The sequence below is a fragment of the Mesoplodon densirostris genome, chromosome 9 (genome assembly GCF_025265405.1).
Source record: "Mesoplodon densirostris isolate mMesDen1 chromosome 9, mMesDen1 primary haplotype, whole genome shotgun sequence".
Lineage (NCBI taxonomy): Eukaryota > Metazoa > Chordata > Mammalia > Artiodactyla > Ziphiidae > Mesoplodon > Mesoplodon densirostris.
This window is the reverse complement of record NC_082669.1, coordinates 107,313,429-107,338,503: the sequence shown is the minus strand read 5'-3', so window position 1 is coordinate 107,338,503 and position 25,075 is coordinate 107,313,429. Positions and strand designations below refer to the sequence as shown.

General features: G+C 56.7%; 1 protein-coding gene and 1 pseudogene across 12 annotated transcripts in view; both read right to left on the bottom strand.

Moving 5' to 3' along the window:
* ZNF862 (zinc finger protein 862) overlaps nucleotides 1-10,870 on the bottom strand; it is a 33,513-nt gene extending 22,643 nt beyond the window's left edge. The window contains exons 1-3 of one of the 12 annotated variants that reach the window (XM_060107842.1): nucleotides 10,628-10,870; nucleotides 3,574-3,724; nucleotides 95-792 (exon numbers count right to left, since the gene is read on the bottom strand). In XM_060107842.1, the coding sequence (XP_059963825.1) occupies nucleotides 95-792; nucleotides 3,574-3,724; nucleotides 10,628-10,651 (873 nt within the window). In that variant the 5' untranslated portion in view covers nucleotides 10,652-10,870. Of the gene's footprint in view, nucleotides 1-94; nucleotides 793-2,299; nucleotides 2,457-3,573; nucleotides 3,725-9,340 lie in introns of those variants that run through there. The other 11 variants (XM_060107839.1, XM_060107841.1, XM_060107843.1 and 8 more) reach the window with 11 other exon arrangements.
* Nucleotides 10,871-11,453: 583 nt separating this feature from the next.
* LOC132495837 (SCO-spondin-like) overlaps nucleotides 11,454-25,075 on the bottom strand; it is a 34,958-nt pseudogene continuing 21,336 nt past the window's right edge.

The following is a 25,075-nucleotide window of genomic DNA, read 5'->3' as shown; positions in this document are numbered from 1 at the left end:
CACTTCAAACAACACCTAGCACGTTATGAGCATGTCAGCTTATGGTAACATTATACCGAATCCTTCCCCTTGGCAATCATTATAAACATATTACCTGGCCACGGGGTTCAGCAGAGTCGTGACACAAAATGGTAACGTCTGGGGAGCTGCGGATGTCATCAGCAATTTCTTTTTGCCTGAAATCAGGAATGCCGTCTAGGTACAATGCAGGCATTGCTCCACTCCCTCCAGGGGCCTCCAGTGCAGCTCTTGAGCTGGGCAGGAGCTGGGCCATGTTATCGTAGACCCCCAGAGGCCCCGGGGGGTAAAATATGGGATAATCTGCAGTGAAGAGGTGCCCCGGACTGGCCAGTACCTCTCTAGACACATCGCGGATGCTCCTGAAACGGGCTGCCCAGCTGGGGTCCCGCGCTGCCAGGGCCTTGACACAGAGCACGTGGGCCTTGCTCTTGGCGTGGTATTTGAGAGTCTCCACCTTGAATGGTCCTGTGTAACCTTCTATTAACCTTGACCGCTTGTCTCTGACGGACGGATACTCCCGGCAAGCAGAGCAAAAGAGAGCCGTCCGCTCCTCATTCACGACCAACCACGGGAACTGCGCAAACCATGACTTCTGGATGGACCGGGGCCTCAACGGTTTTCTGCTTCTTCCTGTGCAGTCTCCCTGGATGCTGCCAACCTCTGAGCTGAAATGGGAAGGACAAGCTTTCTTCTGAGGAGGCAGGTAGAGTCCAGCTTCTCTGGCAGGACTTTGCATGTCCATTTCTTCTATGAAGCCCATCTTGCTTTTTCCTTTAGAAAAAAGAAACAAATGGAATTTTCTCTGAAATCCTATAGGTCGAGTCACTGCAACTCACAGAGGTGCTTAGATCCATGGACCGTGAAAGCTGGAACCACACCCACAAAGTGACAGCCTGCACCCGTGTTCTCTTCTCTCCAGCCCCCAACCCCCAGGCCCACCTTGCCTAACACAGAAGAAACCAAACGGGCTTTAAGAAAACAGTTTTTTTTTTTTAATATAAAGGACAGATATACCTGGCCAAAAAGAGATCTCTGTAATTTGATCTCTGCAACCTAAAACAGTGGCACAATCTTCCGGAGAGCAGACTTATTTATGGATAAGAACACTGAACTAAGAGAAGGTAGGGTTAAAAAGGTAATTAAAGCAAACACTGCAGCTGCACACTTGGCAGGAATCCCCCTCCTTGGTACCCCTGCCAGACAGGCATCTGTACTTTGCTCATGTACCTTTAGAGCAAGAGAGCAACCTACCTTCCGGGCAGGCAGTTTGGTCCCCAGAGTTTTCCTTGAGCTGCAATCCACCTCTGAGTACCTTCCCCTCAGGAGTGCTACTTCAGCCCTCTCCCACACCACAACCCTTCCAGGAAGTGAAAAATCCCATGACGTCACTAAGACTTTTCTTCTTTAAGCTAAACCAGCAGTTTCTTTATTCACTCCTTGGTTGAAATGCAGCTTAGACAACTCTAACTCCTCTGGAGCCATTTATTATGCACCAACAAGTTCAGATGCCCAGTGGGCAAGGACTCAACAGTATTTGCTCCGGGCCAATGGACCAGTCAGTCTACGAAACTGCAGCCAACCACGGAAGCACAAAGCTACGAGTAAAGAGTCAACAGGCTCAAAGTTAAGAGCCAAGCACAGGAAGAACAAACCAAAACAAATTCGTATCTGTGAAGTCTAGGGCTCCTTGTGGTCCGAGATAAATCACAAGGGAGAACAAACGTCCGCAATTCGATTCATCGGGAAACCTGTTCCACCTCCCTTTTCTCCTGTAGAAGGGGCTGGGTTAATGCGGTCATCTTACACAGTGACAGAGGCCATCTGGCCTGGCTCTGGGCAAGCCAATCCCTGAACAGGACATGCTTATCAAAGGAGGAAGGCAAACATCAGTCCCTAGGATTCAGCAGCCATCTGTTTATTCACCCATTCATTGCATGATTGTCTATGACGCAACTACGTGCCAGGCATTGTTCTTGGTACTGGACTACAGTAGTAAGTAAGACCAAGTTATGCCTTCATGGAACTTAGAAAATATAATTATATATAAACGTCTACTCTCAGGTAGAAATAAAATAAAGGGAGATGAGAGTTTGGAGAATGACACTGGTGGAGGTGTGTATATCATAGACGGGGTGACAGGTGGGGGAAGAACAGCATTCGTGTGTAATTGCTGGGGAACAGGGAGAGGCAGAGGATGAGACTGGAGCCTTGGGACCCAGCTTCCTGCTCCCTACCGCCAGCTAAGGACCCCTCCTCCCGGGCGTAGGTCCGCACTCACCTTGGTGGAGGCTCAAGAGGCTCCTCTGGCCCTGGACATTGGCTAGCCACTGCTCTGGCCCTCACTCAAATTTATAGAACAGCTCTGGGTTGGCAATAGTTGGTCCTGAGTCAGGAACAGAGAGATGCACTATGAGGTCGGATCCAGGTCACGCAGGCTAAAAAGGTATGAAAACTATCGGTCCAGAACAGAGGCTCAAACTCAAATGCTGAGGGGACCAGACAATAATCTGAGGAAACCAGGCAGGGGTGGGAGGCTGTGGATCTGAACCCAGGTGTGGGGTGGCTACTCAACTCCAGGAGGGGCCGCCAGCTGAATACAGGCTCAGCATGGCCAGACCATCCCAGTTTCCAACAGAGGCCAGAAATCATATTTCTATGTGAAAACCCCCCCATGGCGAAATATTGACAACTTATTTAAATATTTTAAAGAAGCCAAAGAAAAGAGATGAAAGAAAGAAAAAAAAAGGTGTAGGCCAAATCTGGCCCACAGCTGCTACTTTGCAACTTCTGGTTTAAAAGCATCATTGGTTTTCAAACCATTTTTAGTAGATGGTAAGAGCACAACCCCTCCATCCACACAGAGCTGAGACTGTTGCCCCCAGAACCCTGAGGGGTCAAGATGAAAAGAAGCAAAGAAAGGCATGGCGGATGGTCACCAAATTGAAATCCGAAAAGAGTACATATGCACGTACACACGATGAAATACAATCCTCTCTGTCCATGGTCTAGGAAGTCTACCCATAGAAGCAGAGAAAGGACATTCAGAAAATAGAAAAGATGAAAACTACCTACATGGGCACAAAGTTTCAAGTTGTTTTATTTCATTGAACCTCTGTGACAAGCCTGTGAAGAAAGAAACCAAGGCTTGAAAAGGCTAATGGGCTTGGTCCGTGCCACATGGCAGAGCTGGGACTGAGACCAGATTTCCAGGCTGCAGATCTGATGCTCGTTCCACCACCACCCACCACCTCCAATGTCCTCTGGGCACTGAAACAAAATCCACCCTGCAGTGCCACAGTCCACAGGTGGGGCTGCCCTTCTGGCACGCTGGGATATTCTGAAGCATCCAGGTCTAGCCTTGACACGCCCAATTTCCCCACTTCTCTTGGCTAATGTAAGTGGAAAAGAGAAAGGGTGATGTGAGAATCCGTGTGCAGTTAAGTCAGATATGGGACTGAGTGGATAAATAGTATAAAGATGCCTGGAAAACAATGGTCAGATTCCAGAAAATTCTCAAGTATGTCACAGTCAGACACGGTTGGGAATGCTGACCTAGATTCAGGCAGTGGGGAAGTGAACAGGAGTCCATACCCAGTGGTGCCACCAGCTTGCCAGAACCACAGAGCTCCTTCTGTTGCTGACTCAGCAGCATCCACTCCTCCTGAAGCAAATACACTGTGATGTCATCAAACGTCACAGGAGCCTGCAAGGAAAAATGACACCAGCTAAGCAGCAACTTCTTCCTTAGTCTTCCACACCTCAGCTCACAACCACCTGAGGACACCCCTACTCTGGGAACAGATCAGACTGGGGGAGGGGGCATTATCAATCTATGTACAAGACCTACACCGCATTACTCTCACCCCCTGGGTGCAAGTCACAGTGGGAATGAGACCCATTCTTCTAGGAACAGCCACACACTGAAACAGAAGTGTCATAAGGAAGGCCAGCTCTGGACTCTCACACTCCTCTCCCTGCACGTTCCTCACCAGCCTTCCCACGGGATCCATTACTTCTCAGCCAGTGCGTCAGCAACAACCAACAGCACTTCTTTTGCAAAATCTTCAACGCGGTAAATCCTCACTTAGGAAGATGTATCTGATTTCTGGAAGTAGTCAACCGTCACTGAGAACTATGTCTGTGGATGTGGTCAATTATCAAGACAGGCAAAGCTTTAGAGCTGAGAACTATATTCCACGGGGCTTATAAAGGAGCTCTCTCTCTGTTCCACCAAAAAAGGGCGAGGAAATTCAGAAAATGTTTCGGGGAGTTCTGGATTAAGATGGCAGATTGAACACGTACACTGAATTTTGCTTCCTCCTGTGAGTTTAAAAAGACACTCTCCCCCCGAAAAAAACTCCAAACAAAGCACCCTCTAAGGACTTCCCTGGTGGTCCACTGGTTGAGAATCCATCTTGCAATGCAGGGGACGCCGGTTCGATCCCTGATCGGGGAGCTAAGGTCCCACATGCCGCGCAGCAACTAAGCCCGGGAGCTACAACTACTGAGCCTGCACACCGCAACTGCGCACCGCAACGAAGAGCCCACACACCACAGCGAAAGATCCTGTGTGCCGCAACTAAGATCCGATGCAGCCAACAAATAAATAAATAAATGTTTTTAAAAATTGTTAAAAAAAAAAAAAACACCCTCTAGGATGGACAACACAACAAGGGGACAATAGCAATACAATTTTGTTAACTGAAAAGCAGATGAAAAAGTAATAACTGAGCAGATCCAAGAAAATCATACCCTCACCCAGCAGTGGGCAAATGGAGAAATAACCCCATTTACATTGCTAAATCCTCAAAAGACCAGGATCTGGCAGCCCCAGGAACCTCTGGCCTGGGAGTGAACACAGTGAGGTTAAAATAATAAGAATTTGGGGGAAGCTGTTCGGAACAAGTGCCTGCCCAGATCCCCTACACAGGCTCCAAGTTGGCAAGTCCCTCCCTTCCACACGCTCAGAGCTTCCAGTTAGAATTCTGGTTTTCCACTGTTAAGCGTCAGCAAACAACTGGACTACCAGACATCTGAGGAAAGGCTCTAACAGGTCTGATAGAGATCAAAACAGATAGGAGGTGAGCGAGGGTGAGGAGGAACTGAGGAAATGGAAGTGGGGCATGAAGAAAAAAACCTTTAAAACACAAAACTATCATCAATAGCCTCAGAGAGGTAAGACATTGCAGCCATGAAAAAAGCGGTTATAAAAGAAATAATCGGAAAACAGAATCTGTTGCTGTTTACCCTTTTAAATTTCATACCACCACCATTTATCAGCTAGTCAAAGAAATAAAAAAACAAATAAAACTATCAACAAAAAGGAAATCCCCGGGTTTCCCTGGTGGCGCAGTGGTTAAGAGTCCGCCTGCCGATGCAGGGGACACGGGTTCGTACCCCAGTCCGGGAGGATCCCACATGCTGCGGAGCAGCTGGGCCCGTGAGCCACGGCCACTGAGCCTGCGCGTCTGGAGTCTGTGCTCTGCAACGGGAGAGGCCACAACAGTGAGAGGCCCGCGTACTGCAAAAAAAAAAAAAAAAAGGAAATCCCCGAACTCCCCCAAAAACATTTTGGGAAGTAGCATCCTTGGAGTAAGTATAAGTCCTTCCAAAGTGATAACTCTGAAGGGGACACAGTCATTTCCATTTGTAACAAGTTCTAGTACATTTGTTTAAAATCGCCTGTAATTTTATACTCAAACTTAAAGCACATGAAATATCTACTTTAACTTCAACACAGAAGCTTCTTGAGGAAAACAATACAGATAATTCTTATCAGTCACTATTGATTTGTATATTTTAAAATAAGTTGAGTATTTTTCTTATGAGTCAATATATGTTTACTGCAGAAAATTTAGACAATAAGCAGAAAACATGTTTTAAGATCACCCACAATCTCCTTACTGAAAAACAACTACTATTGATATTCGGTATGTAACCTTCCAGTCTTTTGTCTATGAATATGTATAAATGAACAGTCTTAAAAACAAACATGGAATTGTACTGCCAATGTGTATGTGCCAATTGTATGCCAATGTGTATTTTAAATAACTATTTGCTCTCAGAGTGTCTTCCAAAGCAAAATGTGATTATAATTCCAGAAACCTGCTGCAGGATGGGCTCCCCTGAGAGTGGGCGGGTGGACAGGAAAGAGGCACACACAGGGCTTCCCTGGTGGCGCAGTGGTTGAGAGTCCGACTGCCGATGCAGGAGACACGGGTTCGTGCCCCGGTCCGGGAGGATCCCGCATGCCGCGGAGCGGCTGGGCCCGTGAGCCATGGCCATTGAGCCTGCGCGTCCGGAGCCTGTGCTCCACAACGGGAGAGGCCACAACAGTGAGAGGCCCGCGTACCGCAAAAAAAAAAAAAAAGAAAGAAAGAAAAAAAGAGGTACACACAACATATGGCCTAAGGAGAGCCAATGTGGGGAGGGGGCAAGAAAACCCTCGCGATTATACTGAAGGCAGATCCTAGCAGGATGACTGTATACCAGGACTACAGGGCAAGCTGTTCCGATCAGGGCAGGTTAGAGTTTGTGACCAAGGGCAAGCAGGGTTCCCTATTCATTCCCACCCACATTGTCTTCCTGAGGGAACAGGTGGGCATAATGAAAGCCAACAGACCCATCACTTTATGAGTGCCACAAGGATGAAGAGTATGGCCAGGGCTGAATGTTTAGATAATGAAGAACTGTCTTCCCAACGAGTAACTACGCTAAGCCTTGCACCTCTCTTTTAACCAGTATTATGGCAAGAGCCTTCAGATGACTGCAATGTAAAGAAAACACAAATCCGCTTGAATAAGAGGAATTTCTTACCTACACAGAAAGCAAGGAATATCTCTGGATGTTCTATTTTACTGATTCCTACTGTCTATAAGGTAGAGCTCCCAGTTCTCAGCCCAGCACCAAGTCCCCTGGATCTGAACCTAACTTACCTTCCTAACCTCTGCTCTGGGTATTGCCCCACCTGGAATCTCTACTACAGCCAGATTAGTATAACTGCAAATACTTGGGGACTTCCCTGGTGGTCCAGTGGTAAAGAATCCGCTTTCCAATGCCGGGGACGCGGGTTCGATCCCTGGTCGGCACATTAAGATTCCACATGCCAAGGGGCAACTAAGATAGCGTGCCACAACTACTGAGCTGGCGCGCCTCAACCAGAGATCCCGTGTGCCAAAAACTAGAGCGCACAGGCTCTGGAGCCCACGTGCCACAACTAGAGAGAGAAAACCCCCACGCCACAACTAGAGAGAAGCCGGTGCACCGCAATGAAAGATCCCACATGCCTCGATGAAGATTCTCCGTGTGCTGCAACTAACACCCGACACGGCCAAAAATAAAATTAAAAAAATAAAAAATTAAATTGCAGCCACTCAACGTATCTTGTACCTTTCCTCCCTCTTCATACCCAGTCTTTACATTCCCTGACTCTGCCGACTTCCTCCCACTCACCCATCAAGTTCCTACTCACATTCCATCTCTTTCTTGCAAGGGACTTGCTGCCCACCTAACCCAAGCACTTCTACTTCTCCTGAGCAAGGAAGGCTTTATACTCCTCACGGTGCCCGGCCCACAGGAAGCCTATGCTGATCATCTTATTTTATAACCCCCTTCACCATCACCACCCCTTTCCCCACCACCACATTGTACAGAAAATACTTCATAGGCATTTAATTCATTTTTTCATTCAACATATTCTATTTGTTTCTGTGTGCTTGGAGATCCTAAGATATAAAAGACACTATCTCTATTTGTCAAGGAGAAAAACCCATCAGGAGCTGAAAGACAACTGTGATATAAGTGCAATAATAAAACTGGGTCAGGGCTTCCCTGGTGGCGCAGTGGTTGAGAGTCCGCCTGCCGATGCAGGGGACACGGGTTCGTGCCCCGGTCCGGGAAGATCCCACATGCTGCGGAGCGGCTGGGCCCGTGAGCCATGGCCGCTGAGCCTGCGCGTCCGGAGCCTGTGCTCCGCAATGGGAGAGGCCACAACAGTGAGAGGCCCGCATACCCCCCCCCCAAAAAAACTGGGTCAAGAGACAAACGAGAAGGGAACGATCGCTTCTAAGGGGGGTGGGTGCCAGCGGTGGCTAGGAGCCAGAGATGTTGAGGCAATAAATACATACACAGTAAATACTCCTATTTGGCAGCAATGACAATAGCCTCCCAGAGGGCACATGAGGTGTCAGACTGGTGTTCTTCACAGCACCCACACCTATAGCAAAAGGGCTCCTGTAGAGATGCTATTTAGAGTCATTCATTCAGAAAATACTGAGAACCTATTACATGCCAGATACTGCTCCACTAGCCTAGCTGGGGATAGAGCAGAGAGTGAAGTCAGCAAACAAATAAATGTGAGAATTTTACATAGTGACAGGGCTGGGAAGAAAATAAAACAGGATAATGGGTTAGCGTGATGGGGAAAGGTCTTTGTCCTCTATCCATTATTCTGCCAATGGCAAGCAAGATACCCCACACTTAATCCAATAGGCTAAGACCGCTTTTAGTTAATAAATATCACAAAATAGCATCAAAGGAAGATTCTAATAATACACCAAGCTACTACCTCAGGTGGACCCCCAGTCTTCCAGCTTTGAGAGAAAAAAGTGACATTCAGAATGGAACTTAAGAATAGCACAGCTATTCCACCCAGGCCTTAGTTATTGTCACTCATCTGCAATACCTCTTACACCGCTAGTTTGTTTTGTAATTACTTTATTTCATCTTTGGATAACATTCTCATTCCCTAGGTTAAAAAACTGATGTACCTGGGAAGGGTGTCCTTTTGAGACACCTTACAATCGTGATTAGAATCAAGGGTGAAATTTCCAGTCCCCAGTGTTTTCAATTAATGGTTGGGCCTGAAATGGACATAAAATTTTTCCTCTACCTCCCAAAATATTTGTATTTCACTCTTCTCACACCAAAGGCTAAGAAAGCCTACAACTGAACAGAATACCTTGAAATCAACCTCAAATCACTAATTCCAATTTTCAGTGCCAATTGTTTTTTTTGTTTGTTTTGTTTTTGTTTTTGCGGTACGCGGGCCTCTCACTGTTGTGGCCTCTCCCGTTGCGGAGCACAGGCTCCGGACACGCAGGCTCAGCGGCCATGGCTCACGGGCCCAGCCTCTCCGCAGCATGTGGGATCTTCCTGGGCCGGGGCACGAACCCGTGTCCCCTGCATCGGCAGGCAGACTCTCAACCACTGCGCCACCAGGGAAGCCCAGTGCCCATTGTTTATAGCCCTTCTTCTACTGCATTTTGCTCCCCCTCTGTCCAAATTCAGGTTCAGTCTAAACTAAACCTCAGGATATTACCTGAGGGTGTGAGCCATTTCCTTTACTTTTTTGGTATCCCCTAAAGTGCTTAGCATGAGGCTGGCATGCAGTTCACCTTCAATCTTTCTCTGGTTAGGTTCTGTTGAGCTTTATTGTCTTGGACTGTTTATAGGTTGTTTCATCTGGAAAATGCATCACTGTAGCTTGTGGAGAGGATGGAGTACGGAAGAGATGATTAAGCAAGGAGTAACTTCTTTTGTAATTCAGAGTCCTTCCCAGTCTTTCCAGGAAAAAGTACAGCATCAAAATAACCTCACTATCCTTTCTGTCTTTTGTCTGTTGGACAACTCTTCCAGGCTTGTCCATGTTATTGAAGTGAAAACTGCAGGAAAGCTCCTGGAGGAAAGTAGTCATTTCATATTTATCCTTGTACTCCCGGCGTCTCCATCAACTTAAGTCACAGATCACAAATGTTTATTAAATGAGCAATTTTTTTTTAAAGGAGAGACTCAGTATGCACTCGAAAACGTTTGTTGAGGAGATTCCCTTTGTGCCAAAGAAGAAACAATCCTCAAGAACTGGTATCAAATATATCCAGAAAGATCTCGGTCCCCAAAGGCTGCCAATATCTCCGAATCAAGTGCCTGCGACCACGCTCGTCTTTGCTGACACTGACTCCAAGCTCTAGCAATCCTGTGTAACCCATTTAACTCTAAGTTCAAGCACTTTTCCCCACCTTTTCTTCCAATTCACAGCCTCTTGCTCAAAGCCTGAAGCAAGTTTATGAAATATGCTTCTAAGCAATACTCAGAAACTCCACGAAGTAGAGAAGCTAGAAACAGAAATCGGCAAGAAATATGCCAGATGCCTTGTCTTTTTCTTCTCAGCCCTTTCTTGGGAAGGGGGATCCAGGCAGGGCCAAGCCCTCATCCTGCCTCTCGGTGACCCCTATGCCTGGCTCCCAGTGGGGTCCGATCCAGCCTCAAAGCCTTAAAACACACTGGGCCTCTCCCAAACGCCAGTGGTGGTGTGGGAAAACAGGAAGCACTTTCGCACTACTACACTGAGCGGGTCACCCACCCAGCGTCAACCGGGTGGCGGCTCGGCGGAGGGCTGCTAGGCCAGCCGCGTGGGGAGGGAGCGGAAGGCTGCGCGGGACTCGCCCGGTGTCGGCCGCCCAAGTGCAGAGCAAGAAGCGGGCGAGCGGGCGAGTCCCTCCCTGCAAGGCTGGCTCATCGGCGAGGACTCCGCCTGTACCGCCCGCCTCGCCCAGATCAGGGATCTACGGGAGGGGAGTGGGCGGCCCCAGGGCCCTTCCAGGCCTACCTTCCCCGACTCCCTGGGCTCCATGGCCCTGCTTTCGGTGGCCCGTGCTGACCCCGCCACGGCCTCCAGGCCGCTCCCTCCCCCCGCGGCCTGGCCTGAGGATGCCGTAGCCGCGACCACCTTGGGGGCCGGGACCCCCGGAAAGGAGGGCGCCCCGGCGGGGAGGGAGCGCGGCCCGGAACCGGCTGTCCCTGGTCAGAGGGGGCGGTGGCGCTCGCGGAGCCAGGAGAGGCGCGCAGCTGGTACTTGCGTCGCGCCGAGCGAGCCGCTTTACGGCAGCAGCCTAGCCCGAGGCCGGCGGGGCATCATGGGAAGCGCGGTCCAGGCTCAGTATGCGGCTCCCAAAGCTGCTATTGCTCCGGGAATACGGGGTCCCGATTGGACGAAGCAGCTAGCTCTCCGCCCTTCCCACCTCCCTCCCCCGGCGATGGTTACTAGGTAGCGTACCCACGACGCTCTCCCAGGCCCTATAGGAAGGGCAAAGTACTCTGATTGGGCTATAAGATTGCTCGTGCTTGCGTCTATTCCCTCCCATTTTTAGGGCGAATGTCAACCTTGAAGATTCCAGACTGTATCTAATCAAGGAGGTAAATACTTTTTGTAACATTCATTCACAAAACATCATTGGTTGCCCGTCATGTTGCCAGGCACTGTGCAAAGGTTTGGGAATGCTCAGTTGAGTCAAACAGAAACTTGGCCTCCAAGGAATTCATAGTCTATTGAGGAAACAGACCATAAACATAACTACAAAATGAAGAGACAGTTCAACGAAAGAGGTAAACACAAGACTCTATTAAAGCACACTTTGTCACCTTAGGTTGCGGTGGTGGGACGATATGGGGTAGTTAGTCGAGGATTTCCTGAGGAGGTGCTGCCTGAGTTGAATTAAAACAAGAGGTAGGAGTTAGCCATGTAAAGAAGGTGCTATGGTGTCCCCTCCAAATTCATGTGTTAACCCCTATGTGATGGTGTTTAGATGTGGAGCCTTTGGCAGGTAATTAGGTTTAGATGAGATCATGGGGGTGGGGCTCTCATGATGGGATCAGCGTCCTTATAAGACGAGACACCACAGAGCTTGCCCTCTCTCTCTGCCATGTAAGGACACAGAGAGAAGGCAGCTGTCTGTAAGCCAGGAAGAAAGTTCTCACCAGAACCCGACCATACTGGCACCTTGATCTTGGACTTCCAGCCTCCAGAACAGTGAGAAAATAAATTTCTGTTGTTTAAGTCACCTGGTCTATGGTATTTTGTTATGGCAACCTGAGCCAACTAAACCGAGAGGAGGAGTGTTTCTAGGAAGAGCAATTGGGCATGAGAAACAGCCTCAGCAAAGCCAGGGAGGTGAGCAAACAGTGTGTGTAGGGAAGGTGTGTAAGACAGGAAGTGGTGGGAAATGATGCTGGAGAGACACGAGGGATGGATGTGGAAGGCATTGTGTGCTGCCTTTAAGGGCTGGAAGTAAGTTTTTAGCTGGTGACTGGTGTGGGCAAATTGCACTTTAGTTATTGCAGAGGAGAAGGTGAATATAAAGGGGAAAAGATAGAAGAGAGAAAACCAAACTCTAAATACATATATTTACTCTCCATTCTCTCATCTTTAAAAGTTGTAAAATTATATAAAGTAATAGTAACAATGTGTTGTTTTGCTTGTAATATATATGGATGTAATATGTATAATAATAATACAAATAATGGATAGTAAACTGCAGAAATCTTAAATGTACAGCTCAATGTATTTTTACATGTGTACCATATAGTCAACACCCAGAGCAAATATAAAAAATTTCCAGTACTCCAGAAAGTTTCCTTGTGGCCCTCCCATTATGTATACATAGGGGTAAAACTGCAGAAAGTAAGGAAATGACTATCATAAGAGTGTTGTCCCACTTTTGCACAGCAAAGGAAATCATAAACAAGATGAAAAGACAACCCTCAGAATGGGAGAAAATATTTGCAAACGAAGCAACTGACAAAGGATCAATCTCCAAAATATACAAGAAGCTCATGCAGCTCAATATCAAAAAAACAAACAACCCAATCCAAAAATGGGTAGAAGACCTAAATAGACATTTCTCCAAAGAAGATATACAGATTACCAACAAACACATGAAAGGATGCTCAACATCACTAATCATTAGAGAAATGCAGATCAAAACCACAATGAGGTATCACCTCACACAGGTCAGAATGGCCATCATCAAAAAATCTACAGACAATAAATGCTGGAGAGGGTGTGGAGAAAAGGGAACCCTCTTGCACTGTTGGTGGGAATGTAAATTGATACAGCCACTATGGAGAACAGTATGGAGGTTCCTTAAAAAACTAAAATTAGGGGCTTCCCTGGTGGTGCAGTGGTTGAGAGTCCGCCTGCCGATGCAGGGGACACGGGTTCGTGCCCCAGTCCGGGAGGATCCCACATGCCGCGGAGCGGCTGGGCCAGTGGCTGAGCCTGTGCGTCCGGAGCCTGTGCTCCGCAACAGGAGAGGCCACAACAGTGAGAGGCCTGCGTACCGCAAAAAAAAAAAAAAAAAAAAAAAAAAATCCAGAAGTGATTTGGGAGGCATTCCCAGGAGGTTCCAGGAGTGCCCAGAACGGAGCCAGAACCACAGCTCTCCAGGCTCAGGGCTGGGGGAGTCAGGGTGGGCACAGGGCCCCCGAGGAGGTCCGCACCAGGAGAGCGAGCGAGGAAGGGAGTGCCATCAGTCTTCTGGGACAAGGCTACGTTTAAAATGTGGAAAACCTCCATCCCTCGAGCCTTCACTCGCTGAACGGTGGGTTAACTTAGCTCTTCCGCGCCTTTCTTTGTCGTCCTGGCTTGCCTGCCTTGAGGGGCACAATGCGCCGAGGGGCAGGCACCAGGAGCCGTGTGGAGCCACAGCAGGGAGAAGCAGGACCAGGGCCCCGTGGCAGGGGCGGAGGCAGGCCGCAGGCTCCGGAGCCCAAGCCCCTCTGCCGTCACCGGGCCAGATGGCAGGTGTGCCACCACCTTGGTGAAAACTCACCCCTGGCTCTGATCAGCTGTATGCCGGTGAGATGGGCTTTGTCCCTTGTGTCCTCTGGGCCTTGGCTGGGTTCTAGGCTCACAGCCACAGGCCATCACGCACCACCGCTCGACCTGACTCCCCCAGGCCGGCAGCCCCACCCTCTGCTCACCTCGGGCAGGACGTTGATGCTAGACGGGCAGCGCCCACTGCAGTAGCTCCCTTCCACCTGGTCCAGGTAGCAGGGGCCCTTGGTGGGGTTGTGGAGCTCGGCGAGGTACCAGCAGGAGGGCTGCTCCTCTGTGGGGAGGGGCACGGGAGTGGCAGGAGGTGAGGGCAGGGCAGCGAGAAGGCCGTGACGAGGGGATGCTGTGAGGGCAACAAGAGTGTGGCCTGAGCAGAGCAGGTCGGGGAGGGGGTGGCCAGGCGTTTCGATGCAGCACTGGGGGGTCTTCACTCTGCTGATCCTCATGGTGGGCAGGATTGGAGAAGGCGGGCCTCCCCGGGCAGGCATGGGAGTGGTTTGGGAGAAGGGCCCAGAGCAGGGAGAGGCGCGGCAGGAGGTGCCCGAGGTCCCCTGCATACCCGGAGTCTCCTGGCAGCAAGTGGAACAGCAGCTCCCCGGCTCCTGCACGGCCACCTCGCCCTGCAGAGGGAGCGGTCCCCAGTGCTCTCAGGAGGATGGCCCAAGGCCCCACACCACCTGCTTGAGGCTCCTAGACCAGCCTCTGGGGAGGGACCCGGGCAGGAGCCCGGGGAGCCCTCTGAGAGGGCAGCAGGGCTGCAGGTGGGCACCTAGGCACAGGTGAGTAGGGGGCAGTGCTGGGGCAGACGCTCCTCCTGCGGATGCAGCGGCAGCTCTCACAGGCCTCCTGCCTCTCGGATCCGGGCTGGGGAGAGTGGGGAGAGCCTCTTCTCCGTCCCTCCCCTTGCAGACTTTTCTGTTATCCCACCCCAGCCCTGAGCCCAGCCTGGGGGCCTGGCCAGGGCAGTGGCCTGAGACTGGCGTCGGCAACAAGAGTTTCCAGAGGGGAGGTGGGCCTCCGGGGGCCAGAGACTGTCCCAGTGTGATGGCTGATGGCCAAGCTGCCCACTGCCGCGCGCCCGGGTATAGGGGAGGAGCCAGTGGGGATAAAGGGACAAATCGGTGGACCAGAGGCCTGGGTCAAGAAGGGCTAGGGGGCATGGAGGGCCGTGGCGTCTCAACGGGTGGGGACGCCCCTGGTGCCAGCACTCGCAGTGGTCTGCAGGCACGCAGGGGCCCTCCTGGCTGCGGAAGTGCCCACGCCGGCACACACAGCCCGGGGCCTGCCCCACACTGCAGCTGCCCTGAGTCTCCGTGGCGTTGGGCTCCCAGCACGTCTGCTCACAGGGCCCCAGCTCCCCGGGGGCCACCTGCTGCCACATTTCTCCGGGGGGGCCCTCTGCCAGGGAAGACCACCGAGCCCACCACTCGGGTCAGCCCTGGGTGGAGCCTCAATTCTCCCCCCTGCCACACTGGGCACCCTTGGGTCCCTGCTCCTGTCCCCAGCACTGCCCACTTGGCTCCAGCAGCCTCAAGACTTCTGGATTTCCGAATATACCTCTCTGCTCTTATCCACCCTCCCAAATACTAGTGGGGCCCAGCTTGGTAAGTGGAGGTAGCACCGCCCAGGACATGCAGGCCCCTCTCCCCTTATCAGGGCCAGCCTGTCCTTGGCTTTGGAGGGACCAGCAGGGATCTGGGCAGCCCACATCTCACCCCGACAGTCAGCGAGGCGACAGCTGAAGGCTCCACCTTGGCAGACACTGGGAAGACAGATGCTCTTGTTCAGATGCCTGCCGTGCCTTCCTCCCCACGCCCGTTCTCAGCAACCCCTCCCTCCATCCCCACCCACGCTCCCAGCCCTCACCAGCGGGTGCAGTTCTGGGTGAGCAGAGTCCCTGGGGGCAGCTCCCGGCCCTGCTCTTCAGGAGTCAAGCTGAGGCCCCAGGGCAGAGAGAGCTGGGTGCAGGGGCACTGGGCGGGGTGCACACACGTGCCATTGCACAGCAGCTGCCTGGGCAGGGCAGGCTCCGGTTACACTTGGACCATCCCCGCTTCCCCCCACCTGCCTGCTCCATCACGGGAGAGTCAGGGCATGGTGCCCGCACCCACCTGCCCTCCAGGGCAGTCACAGCCAAGCTGGCAGGGTTCCTGCATGCAGAGGGTGCCAGGCTGCAGATGCGAGCAGAGGCGCGGGCACGAGGTCGCACAGGGGCTGAGCACCTGGCCAGGTGGGCGCTCTGGGGGGAGCACAGAGAGTGAGGTGGTGTCCCAGGGAGGGGGCTGCCTCGGGACCCGCCGCCGGCTGTGGCGATCAGCCGGGACGGGCCCTGGGCTCGGCAGCACGGCAGGGAACAGCAGGCACCCAGCGCCCTGGGTGCTCACCGGGGCAGGGCTGCAGGTTACATTCCTGCCGTTGCTCCGTGTCCTGGGCCTGGCACGGTGCCCCCCCCCCCATGGCCTTCCTTGCAGCTCCGATGTCTCTGGGTGGTGCCCCAGCACAGCGAGCAGAGCAGCTGCTCCAGGCTGACCAAGGCCCGAGGGCTGGACACTCATGGGAGCGGCACACCAGGGACCCGTTAACACAGGTGCTGTGGCCGCGGAGTGCAGGAAGGGCTCAGACCCTTGAGAGTCTGGGTGAACAGAGTCTCTGCTCCCCAGCAAGGCCCATAACCCTGACCTGGCCCGAGCCTCCCACCCAGAGCTCCCCGTGTCCCTGCCTGGCCGCCGGCGGGCAGCCACACCAGTTTTTGCTGTCCAGCCACCCCCCTCGGCCGGAGCCAGCACCCATGAAGGCCACAGCAGCAAGAAGACACGGGCACACAGCGCCCATCCTGTACCAGCTGGCCAGGGGGACAGCGGCAGCCTGGGAGAGCGGGTGGGGAGGACGAGCAGGGTTCGGGGCTGGGGCAGGCGCATGTGACGGATCCCTCTATTAGCCAGTTGGAGTCCAAAGCCTCAGGCAGCCCTGGAGCACCCTTCCTCCCACCCCTCCCCCCACGTGACCGGTTCTCCACCTGCCCTGGGTGTGGGCACCAACCTGGGAAACTTTGAGGCTTCCTGAGAGCATCCTTAGGACGCAGCCTGTCTTGACTAAGGCTCACTCGGGCAGGACCCCCAGCCGGTTGCTGAAAGTGACCCAGAGATCCACTCTGCTGCCCTATAACTCATGACCCAGCCATCTGCCCACCCCAGGTCACAAGCTCTCTGGGAGCAGGAGGCAGCGAAGCAGGCGCGGGCTCCCCAGCGTTCCCGGGCTGGGCTGGGGGCGTGGCCTGGCTACCTGGGTGGCACCCTCCCTGCAGACACTGCACTGGGACCCAGAGGTTGGCACAGCTTCTTGGGCAGTGGTCGGCACAGTCCAGGGTGGGCACGGGGTCCCGGGCCTCGCAGCCCTCTCCTGCGGACCAGAAGGTAGGAGTCTGTGTCGGGACTTCGTGAGTCCCAAGCCTTCCCTGGGCACCTCCAGGGCCAGAGGCAGCACCCCCCTCAGGTGCCATAGCCCTGGCCCCTCCTCCGATGCTGGAGCCGGCTACCCGGGCAAGGCCCCGTGTTGCAGCTCTCAGTCTGAGCCCATGGCCCCTGGCAGCCTCCTCCAGAGGGGCCCCCAGCCTCTCTCCAGCGCAGCTGGAACCCCCCACTGCAGGGTACCTGGCAGCGGCTCCAGGCCCCCCAGGGACTCCACTGGCATCAATCTGGGGAGAAGAAACGAAGTCAGTCCCCAGGCCCGGCTCCTGCCTCCAGCTGAGCCCCCTTCCTCCCCTTCCAGCTGCTGACCCTCCAGCCTCAAATCCAGCAAGCCCTGGGGACTAGCCGGAGGGCGAGCGGGCCAGCTAACTGCTGGGACGCTGAAGTGAACAACGCAGCCCAGCCTTACCTGGCCAGGCCCGAATCCACCTCATTCCAGGCCCTTCTCCCTGTGGCCTCCGCCCCTCCCATCATCTTGGCAGGCTCCAGGGTCTGGGCAGAGACGCTGCTGGCTGAGTGGCACAGTGCAGAGGTCTGGATCCCCGGCCCGTGGCCCCCCGTCTCGGGGTCCAAACAGAGGCGGCGGCGGTGCTGCTCTGAAGCCAGCGTGGGGACCGAGGTGGAGGAGGGGCCAGCTGGGTCCCCGGGCCAGCGCTCCTCTAGGGCAGTCCTGGAGGCAGAGGCCAGCATGCTGGGGAGCAGGCAGGGCCCACAGGGTGACCACTCGGACCAGCGGCTCAGAGGCAGAAGACCTAGGAAGGGCGGCACGTGAGCAGCCTTCCCAGGGACCCTCTCCCAGACCCAGAGACCACAGTAGATAGGGAGGGAGGGGCTCAGGTTGTGACCAGGAAGGTCCGGAAACAGGAGAGGCTGAGGGAGGTGTAGGGGGCCAGGGCAGGGTGACCAGCCATCCTGGTTTGCCTGGGACTGTCCTGGTCCTAGAAATGAAAGTTTCAAGTACCGGAAACCCACCTCTCCACCCTGGGCAAATGGGGACAGTTGGTCCCCCTGGTCCCGAGTTACCCTGACAGCCTGGTGCGCTGCAGCTGGTGCGCTGCAGCTCCCCACGCCGGCATTCACTGTGGGAGGGGGCAGTCAGGGTGGGCTCGGGAGGCAGGACCCAGCCCAGCATGGCGGGCAGGGGGCTCACGTAGGGGTAACCTGGGCTCTGGGCTCATTTGGAGCAGGAGGAAGCTGGGACCGGGCCTGTGGGGCTTAGCTTGGCCTTCTCTGCACGGGGCAGGCTGCCCTGGGGAACCCCTCCCCGTCCCGTTCCACTCTCTGGTCCCAGTGCTCTGGTGCCACCTTCCCCGCCCCCAACACTCACCACTCTTTGCAGCCCAGCTGCAGGTGGTCCCTGGGGGCCAGGGTCACCCCAGCTCCTTCTCCTGAGATGTGCTGGCAGTTACACTGCTCTGGGGGAATGCAGCCGCCAGCCTGCTCCAGCAGCCCCTGTGCAGAAGGGGACACAAGGACAGGGCTATGTGGCAATCATTTCGTCACCCTAGTGCCAGCACCGTGCCGGGCCCACAGCAGCTGCACGTGTGTGGTGCGGAGCCAAGGCATGGCTGAGCGGCCACGAGGCAGAATGTGAGAGCTGTCAAGGCCCCGAGTACCGCAGGTTTGCAGGCGAGGGGTTCATCTCGGACGTCACGGAGGGAAGGAGGCGTGGGGGTGGACAGGGGACCCCTCCTCCTGGGGCGTCTCCCCTAGCTCCACGCCTCACCTCGGGGCAGTAGCAGCCAGGCCGGCAGGGTGGCAGGTCCTGGCAGAGCCGACGGCTCAGGTGTGTGGCACAGAGCCCAGTGCGGGGAGAGCCGCAGGCCTGGAACTCAGAAGGAGGTGCGCAGCTGTCCTCGGTGGGGAGAGGCAGGCAGGCTGGTGCGGGGCAGCCCGGAGACACCCTCCGCTCCCCAAGCCCAGAGAGCACAGCGCATAGTCCCATCACATCCCCTTGAGGTGACCCAGTAAGAGTGCAAGATCGTCCCCCTGCTACATGTAAGGACAGACCAGTGTCGCCCCATCCAGCACCCACTCAGCCCCTGTGGGTGCCTCCAGGGATGGGTGAGGACGGTTTGGACCGTGGGGAGCCAGGGAGCTGCATGGGGTTCGGGGCCTGGCACTAGCAGGTGCTCCAGGGATTGGCAGATGGGAGGCAGAGGGGCAGAGACGGAGGGCAGCTAGAGCAGGAGGTGGGCAAGACCCACTGTGCCTGGGGGCAGCTACAGGCGGACCTGCGGCTGCAAAGTGGGAGAACTGTGATGGCTTGGGGGCGGGGGGCCGGGGAGGAGCAGCTGTGAGGAGAGGGCTGCTGAGGGCCAGGCTGGGGGTAGCTGGGCTGCCGAGGGCAGGCTCAGTGCAGGCGCGGGCAACCGCTCTGGGGTCCTGGGGACGCTGAGAGCATCACTCTAAGGGGAGCCGGGTGGCCCAGTGGGGAGCCCGGGAGGGCCCTGTCAGCGTTCAGCTCCCTGGCTTCTTGCTCCTGGGGCCTCACCAGAGCAGTTGCTGATGAGGCAAGGCCGGAAGTGGCCGTCCAGTCATGTGCAGGGGGCCCCTCCGGGCGCTGGGCCCTGGTGTCGGTAGCGCTGCTGGACCAGCACCTGGCATGAGCATCGCGTCCAGCGGGGAGCGAGGGAGGAGGAAAGGGCCTCAGCCCGGAACCAGGACACCTGAGTCTGAGTCTAACTCTGCCGGTAACTGTCTCCTGACTTGGTGGGTCCCTTCCCCTCCCTGGGGTTCAATGTCTCCAGCTCTAAGTCAGGAGGCTTAGAGGATGCCAGAGGCCACAGGGTCTGCGGAGGTGAGAGCTGACAGGGAAGGGGAGGGGCGTGGGCTCCAGGCAGGGTGAGTTCTAACCTGGACATGGTGCAGGGAGGTGCCCTCGGGGCAGTGACAGCCCTGCTCGCAGCCAGCGGAGAAGCAGCCCACCTGCCGAGTGATGTGGGCGCAGGAGGAGGGGCAGCCCTCGCCGGGCTGGCACTCCGGGTACGGACGCCCGGCCGGGCAGCCTGCCTGAGGCTGCACCTGCGTCAGTGCCCAGCTCCGGCCCCGCTGCCCTCGCTGCCTCCTGCGCCCACCCCGCGGCCTGCCTCTACTCACCCCGGCGCCCACCCCCAGGCAGGCCAACAACACCCTCCGGGCCTGCCCCTCAGGGCCCGTGCCACGCCCGCTCCTGCGGTCTCCCCACACCTCGCGCAGCCTGAGTCTGCCTCCTTCCTCCTTCACTTGTCCATCACTGGCCTGGGTAAGGGGCAGCCTGTGGGGATGGCGTGGGAGAGGTCAAAAGGCACCTGTGAGTCAGGGGCAAAGGCCAAAGCGGGAATCAGCTCAGTTGGAGTGTCCAGGGCAGAGCCTGGGCTGGGGCTCACCTCTGCAGACCTGGGTGCAGCAGATGCGGCTCAGGTGGGCGGGCCTGGGGCAGGGCGGCCGGGCGCAGCGCCGGGAGTACAGCGGCTCCCCTCCTCCACACGAAACACTGCCGTCCTCCCAGGGGCCCCAGGAGCCCTGCACCTCCGAGCACTGGAGGATGCCCACCACACAGGTGCTGGGGACAAGGAAAGCGGCTTCAGAAGACAGGGCCCTGCCCACTTCCCCGAGGGCCCTACTGCCCAGCTGGCAGTCCACCCCCTCCCTGGCTCACCCTCCTGGCTCACCAGTTGTCACACGGTCCAGTCGCCACCTCCCCGGGCTCCAGGCTCTCCCAGGAGCTGAGCACAGACCCTGCGGACCAACAGGCTCTGGTTCTCAGGGATCCCTGAGGACACAGGAGTGGGGGCGGGCACTTCAGACGGCTCAGCCCCATCAATCCCTCCTCGTACCCTACTGCCTTCTCCCTCCCTCCCTCCCTACCAGACTCCACCCCATGGGGACCTGGATCCTGGACACAGGAGATGGAAGCCCCAACCTGGACCAGCCCAAGGATGCAGGAGTTGCCCATTCCCATCCCATAGCCCCAGGTTGGCCCCTGTGGGCAGAGCGGCAGGGGTCAGGTAGGCGGGTGGTGCCATGCTCGAGGGGCCGTTGGGAGGGGGAGGGGAGGCACTGACCCATGGCTCCGGGGTGCTACTGGCAGCGGCATTAGGCTGGGGACACACAAAGGCCGTCCCGGGACAGCTGGCCAAGGGGCACCCACAGCTGGGCTGGCAGCCTGTCGAGCCTGGCTGGCACACGACCCCGGGGGACAGGTCCCGGCAGGAACGGGGGCAGGGCCTCCCACAGGGGAGAAGACCCTAACCACCTGCACAGTCTACAGCAGGAGGGAAGCAGAGAGGGTGGGTGCCGAGGGGGTCCACCCTGGGGGATACTGACTGTCGGGCGATAAGCCCTCCTGCTATGCCCACCACCCGCTCGGACCTTCATCCTGCCCCAGTTCCACGGGGTGAGTGACCTAAGGGCTGTCCCTCAAAGAAAGTGACATGCAAGTGTGTATGTGGGAGGTGTGTCAAAGGTCAGAGGCAGAATCTCCTAGCCTTACAAGGGACCCCCCAGAGCTCCACAGAAGCCCTCACCTGTGCATTGAGTAGAACTGTCCTGGCAGGGGCGACTCTGCCTGTGGCCCCCAGGGCACGGCCGGCCTCCCTCAGAAGTGGGGGGTCAGCTACATGCTCGGCTCCGATGGGACTGCCCCAGGCAAACGTCACAGGGAGACCACGGTCCCCATGGGCCCCAGGCTCCATCCACTGTGCCAGGAAGACAAAATCATACAGCTGCCTTAGGAGGCCCAAGAGGTCCCAGCCTATTGGAATTGGAGCAACCTAGTGGGACATCTCACCTGGGCACTCAGGGGGGCTGGCGCAGGTCTCCCTCTGATGCTGGGCCCCCGCCTCCCCCGCCTCCCTGGGGCATGGGACCCCTCCATGCTGAAGAGCCGGGCAGGTGCAGGCTCTGGAGCGGGTCCTCATCTGGCCCCAGCAGGGCTGGGAGCATGCCGTCCTCTCTGACCACGGGCACCAGCCTCCAGGCACTGTGGAGGCGAATGGCGGGCATTGGGGTGCAGCCATCCCTCCCCCGGACCCAACCCTCTCTGTGCCCCCGGGCTGCTTCTCCTCATCCCCCGGAGCGGGGTGCATACCTGGGCAAGGCAGGTCTGTGCAGGTCAGCCTGCCCTCCGAGCAGGTGCTGGGCGGGGCCCGCAGGCACAGGAGGGAGAGGGCAGTTCAGTCCCGCCGGGTCCTCCGCACACACCCCTCCTAATCGGCCTTCCCTTCCCTCCGCCCGGCCCCATTTCCCTCTGAGGTCTCAGTCACCCTCCCCGTTCTCTAGCGCCTCCAGCCCCTGCTCCCTGTCCTACTCAGGGCCCTCTCAGGTGTCCTACGGACTCTGTCCTATGGGGAAATGATCACAGGTCGCTGCTGCTGACAGGGGCCAGACAGTGGGAGGAAACACCACACCGCCGCCCCCTTCCCCCTCACAGCACATGCCCAGTCCTCCAAAGTCTCCCAGAACTGCGGAGCTGGCTGCCTCAGTTTCCCCACCTGTCAGACAAGGGGTTAGGGGGCCTGCCACATCTCCTCAGGGCTTGTGGGAGCCTAGCGTGCATCCGCTGAGACCGGGAGAGCTCAGGTGCACGAGACACAAAGTGGACTAGTCCTGTCCTCACCCCTGCACCTATCCCTGCATCCCACATCCTACCCACACGGTGCCTTCACCCCTGCGTCTGCATCCTGCCCACATGGTGCCCTCACCCCTGCATCCTGCCCACGCGCCCGCCTCACCAGCAGTTGCAGCCATCAGGCCTGGCCAGTTGAGCGCCGGGACGGTGCCGCTCCCCAGTCATCAGGCCCAGGCAGCTGCAGTGACCGGGCTGCACGCAGACAGTGCCGTCGGCACTCAGCACCTGGCCCGGTGGGCAGTAACCACCTGGCTGGCAAACGCAGTGCTGGGGGACAGCAAGGGAGGGCCCCGGTCAGCGGAAAGCAGGGCCGAGGGGACCGGGAAGGGGCGCCGGGGAGGGAAGATGAAGTGGAGGGGGAGGGGGGCAGAGGGGAGAAGGTGCGAGGCTCCAGTTCAGAACTGCTACGTTCTACACTCAGTTTGTCCACCGGAGTTTCTCCTCCAGGGGAGGAGGGGAGGGAGAGGAGAGCCTGAGAGGAGCTTCCCTGGGCGGAGTGGCCTCCAAACGTGAACCCCATGGAGGGCTGAGTGGGGACCGAGGCATCTCCCAGACCTAGAACGTAGGGAGCAGGAGACTGGAAAGCTGGGGGGAGGGGGAGCGTTTGGGAAGGCGCTGGGGCTCCCTGGGGGAGGCCGGGATCCCGCACCGCCTCCCAGTCCTGGGAGCCTCCCGAACTCCCCGGACAGGTCCGAGCAGGGCCTCCAAGCGCTTCCCTTCTCCCCAGCCCTTCTCTCAGAATTTTTGATTCGGGTCGGCTTCCTCACCACCGCGCAGGCGCCGCAAGACACAGACCCCGGCGGCCTGCCTGCGTCCCTCTCCATGGTCCTGGGCGGGCGCTCAGAGGATAGCCCGACACCCCGCAGGCGCATGCGCACACGCGCGCGCACGGAGGCAAGGCCCGTGAGCCGATACGCCCCTGGGGTTTACGATGATATAACGGGATGATTGCCCTTTCCAATGTGTTTATGCTGCTTCTGTCATAAAACGTTTAAATTGAGAAACGTATGCAGTAAGGAAGGCAAGGGCTGCTGGGTGAGGCTCGCTCCCACTTCTCTCTGGAGCAAGTGGGACCCTGATGGGCGCTGACCCCGCCCCTTCCCACCACTGCGGGGCAACCCCAGGTCAGAGGGGCCACACCCCAAAGCCACACCCTGCCGTCCCGCAAAGTGACCCTCAGGAACCCAGACTCACCACGAGGTCCTCACAGGAGCGAGGACAGGGAGGGCCACAGGGGCTGTACTTGGCCCCTTGGATGGCAGTGCAGGTGGTCACTGGGGGTAGGGGACAGGATAGGCAGAGAGCTGGGTGGGTCGCCCACCCCGGCCCACCCCGGCCCGTCTCCCCGTCATGCTCCCTGCAGCTTTCCCGCCTCTGCTCCTCGACCCAGCCCCGTTGCCAGCAGGTACCTGGGCATGGCAGAGCCTGGCAGGCGGCCCCTTGGGCCCGAGGGCCCTCGCAGTAATCCCCCAGGTGGGGTCCGGCTCCGGAGGCCGCCCACACAGGAGTGGCGAGGGCTTGGCTGGTGCAAGGCGGCAGGCATCCACGGGGCGCAGAGGCCACATCTGGGCTCCACGGGACTCACGGTGACACCCCAGCAGGAGGCGGGGCTCCTCCTCTGCCTCAGGGCCTGGGCAAGGAGGTGGGGCTGAAGCCAGTGGGGGCAGCGGTGCCAAGCAGGATGGTGTAACGCCGGGGAGCCTGGTGCAGAAGCGGTGCCGGTGGCGTCCGGCAGGGCCACAGGAGGCTGAGCACTAGCTCCATGGGGTCCAGGGTGACCACGTGGGCTGACCTGGGGGTGCACAGCAGAGAGAGGCAGAGAGAGAACAGAGCAAGTGGAGGCTGGAGGGACCCAAAGGGCTGGGGGCAGAGTGTGATGCACAGGACAAGAGCATCCCTCCCCCCTGCGCCCACCTCTCCCCAGGGCTTTCCTCCCCAGCCCCCAGCCCCGGCCCCATGCAGACCCACTGCGGCAAGCAGGGGGTGCAGAGGGAGCTTGCAGGGGCGAAGTCAGGAGAGACCCCCTTCTCACCCTCCTCACAAGGCCAGGAGGTGCAGGTGGTGATGAGCCCAGAGTCACAGGAGCTGGAGGAGGAGAAGCAGAGGGTGAGGGCGCTGTTAGAGGCTGAATGTGTCCCCTCAGATTCATATGTCGGAGGCCTAACATGTGAATGTGACCGCAGAGTGTGACCTGACTTGAAGAGAGAGTCTTTACAGAGGTAATCAAGTTAAAATGGGGCCATTAGGGTGACCCTAATCCAATATGACTGGTGTCCTTATACAAAGGGGAAATTAGGACATAGGTGCACACAGAAGAGATGATGTGAAAACACGAGGAGGAAACGGCCACGTGAAGGCAAATTG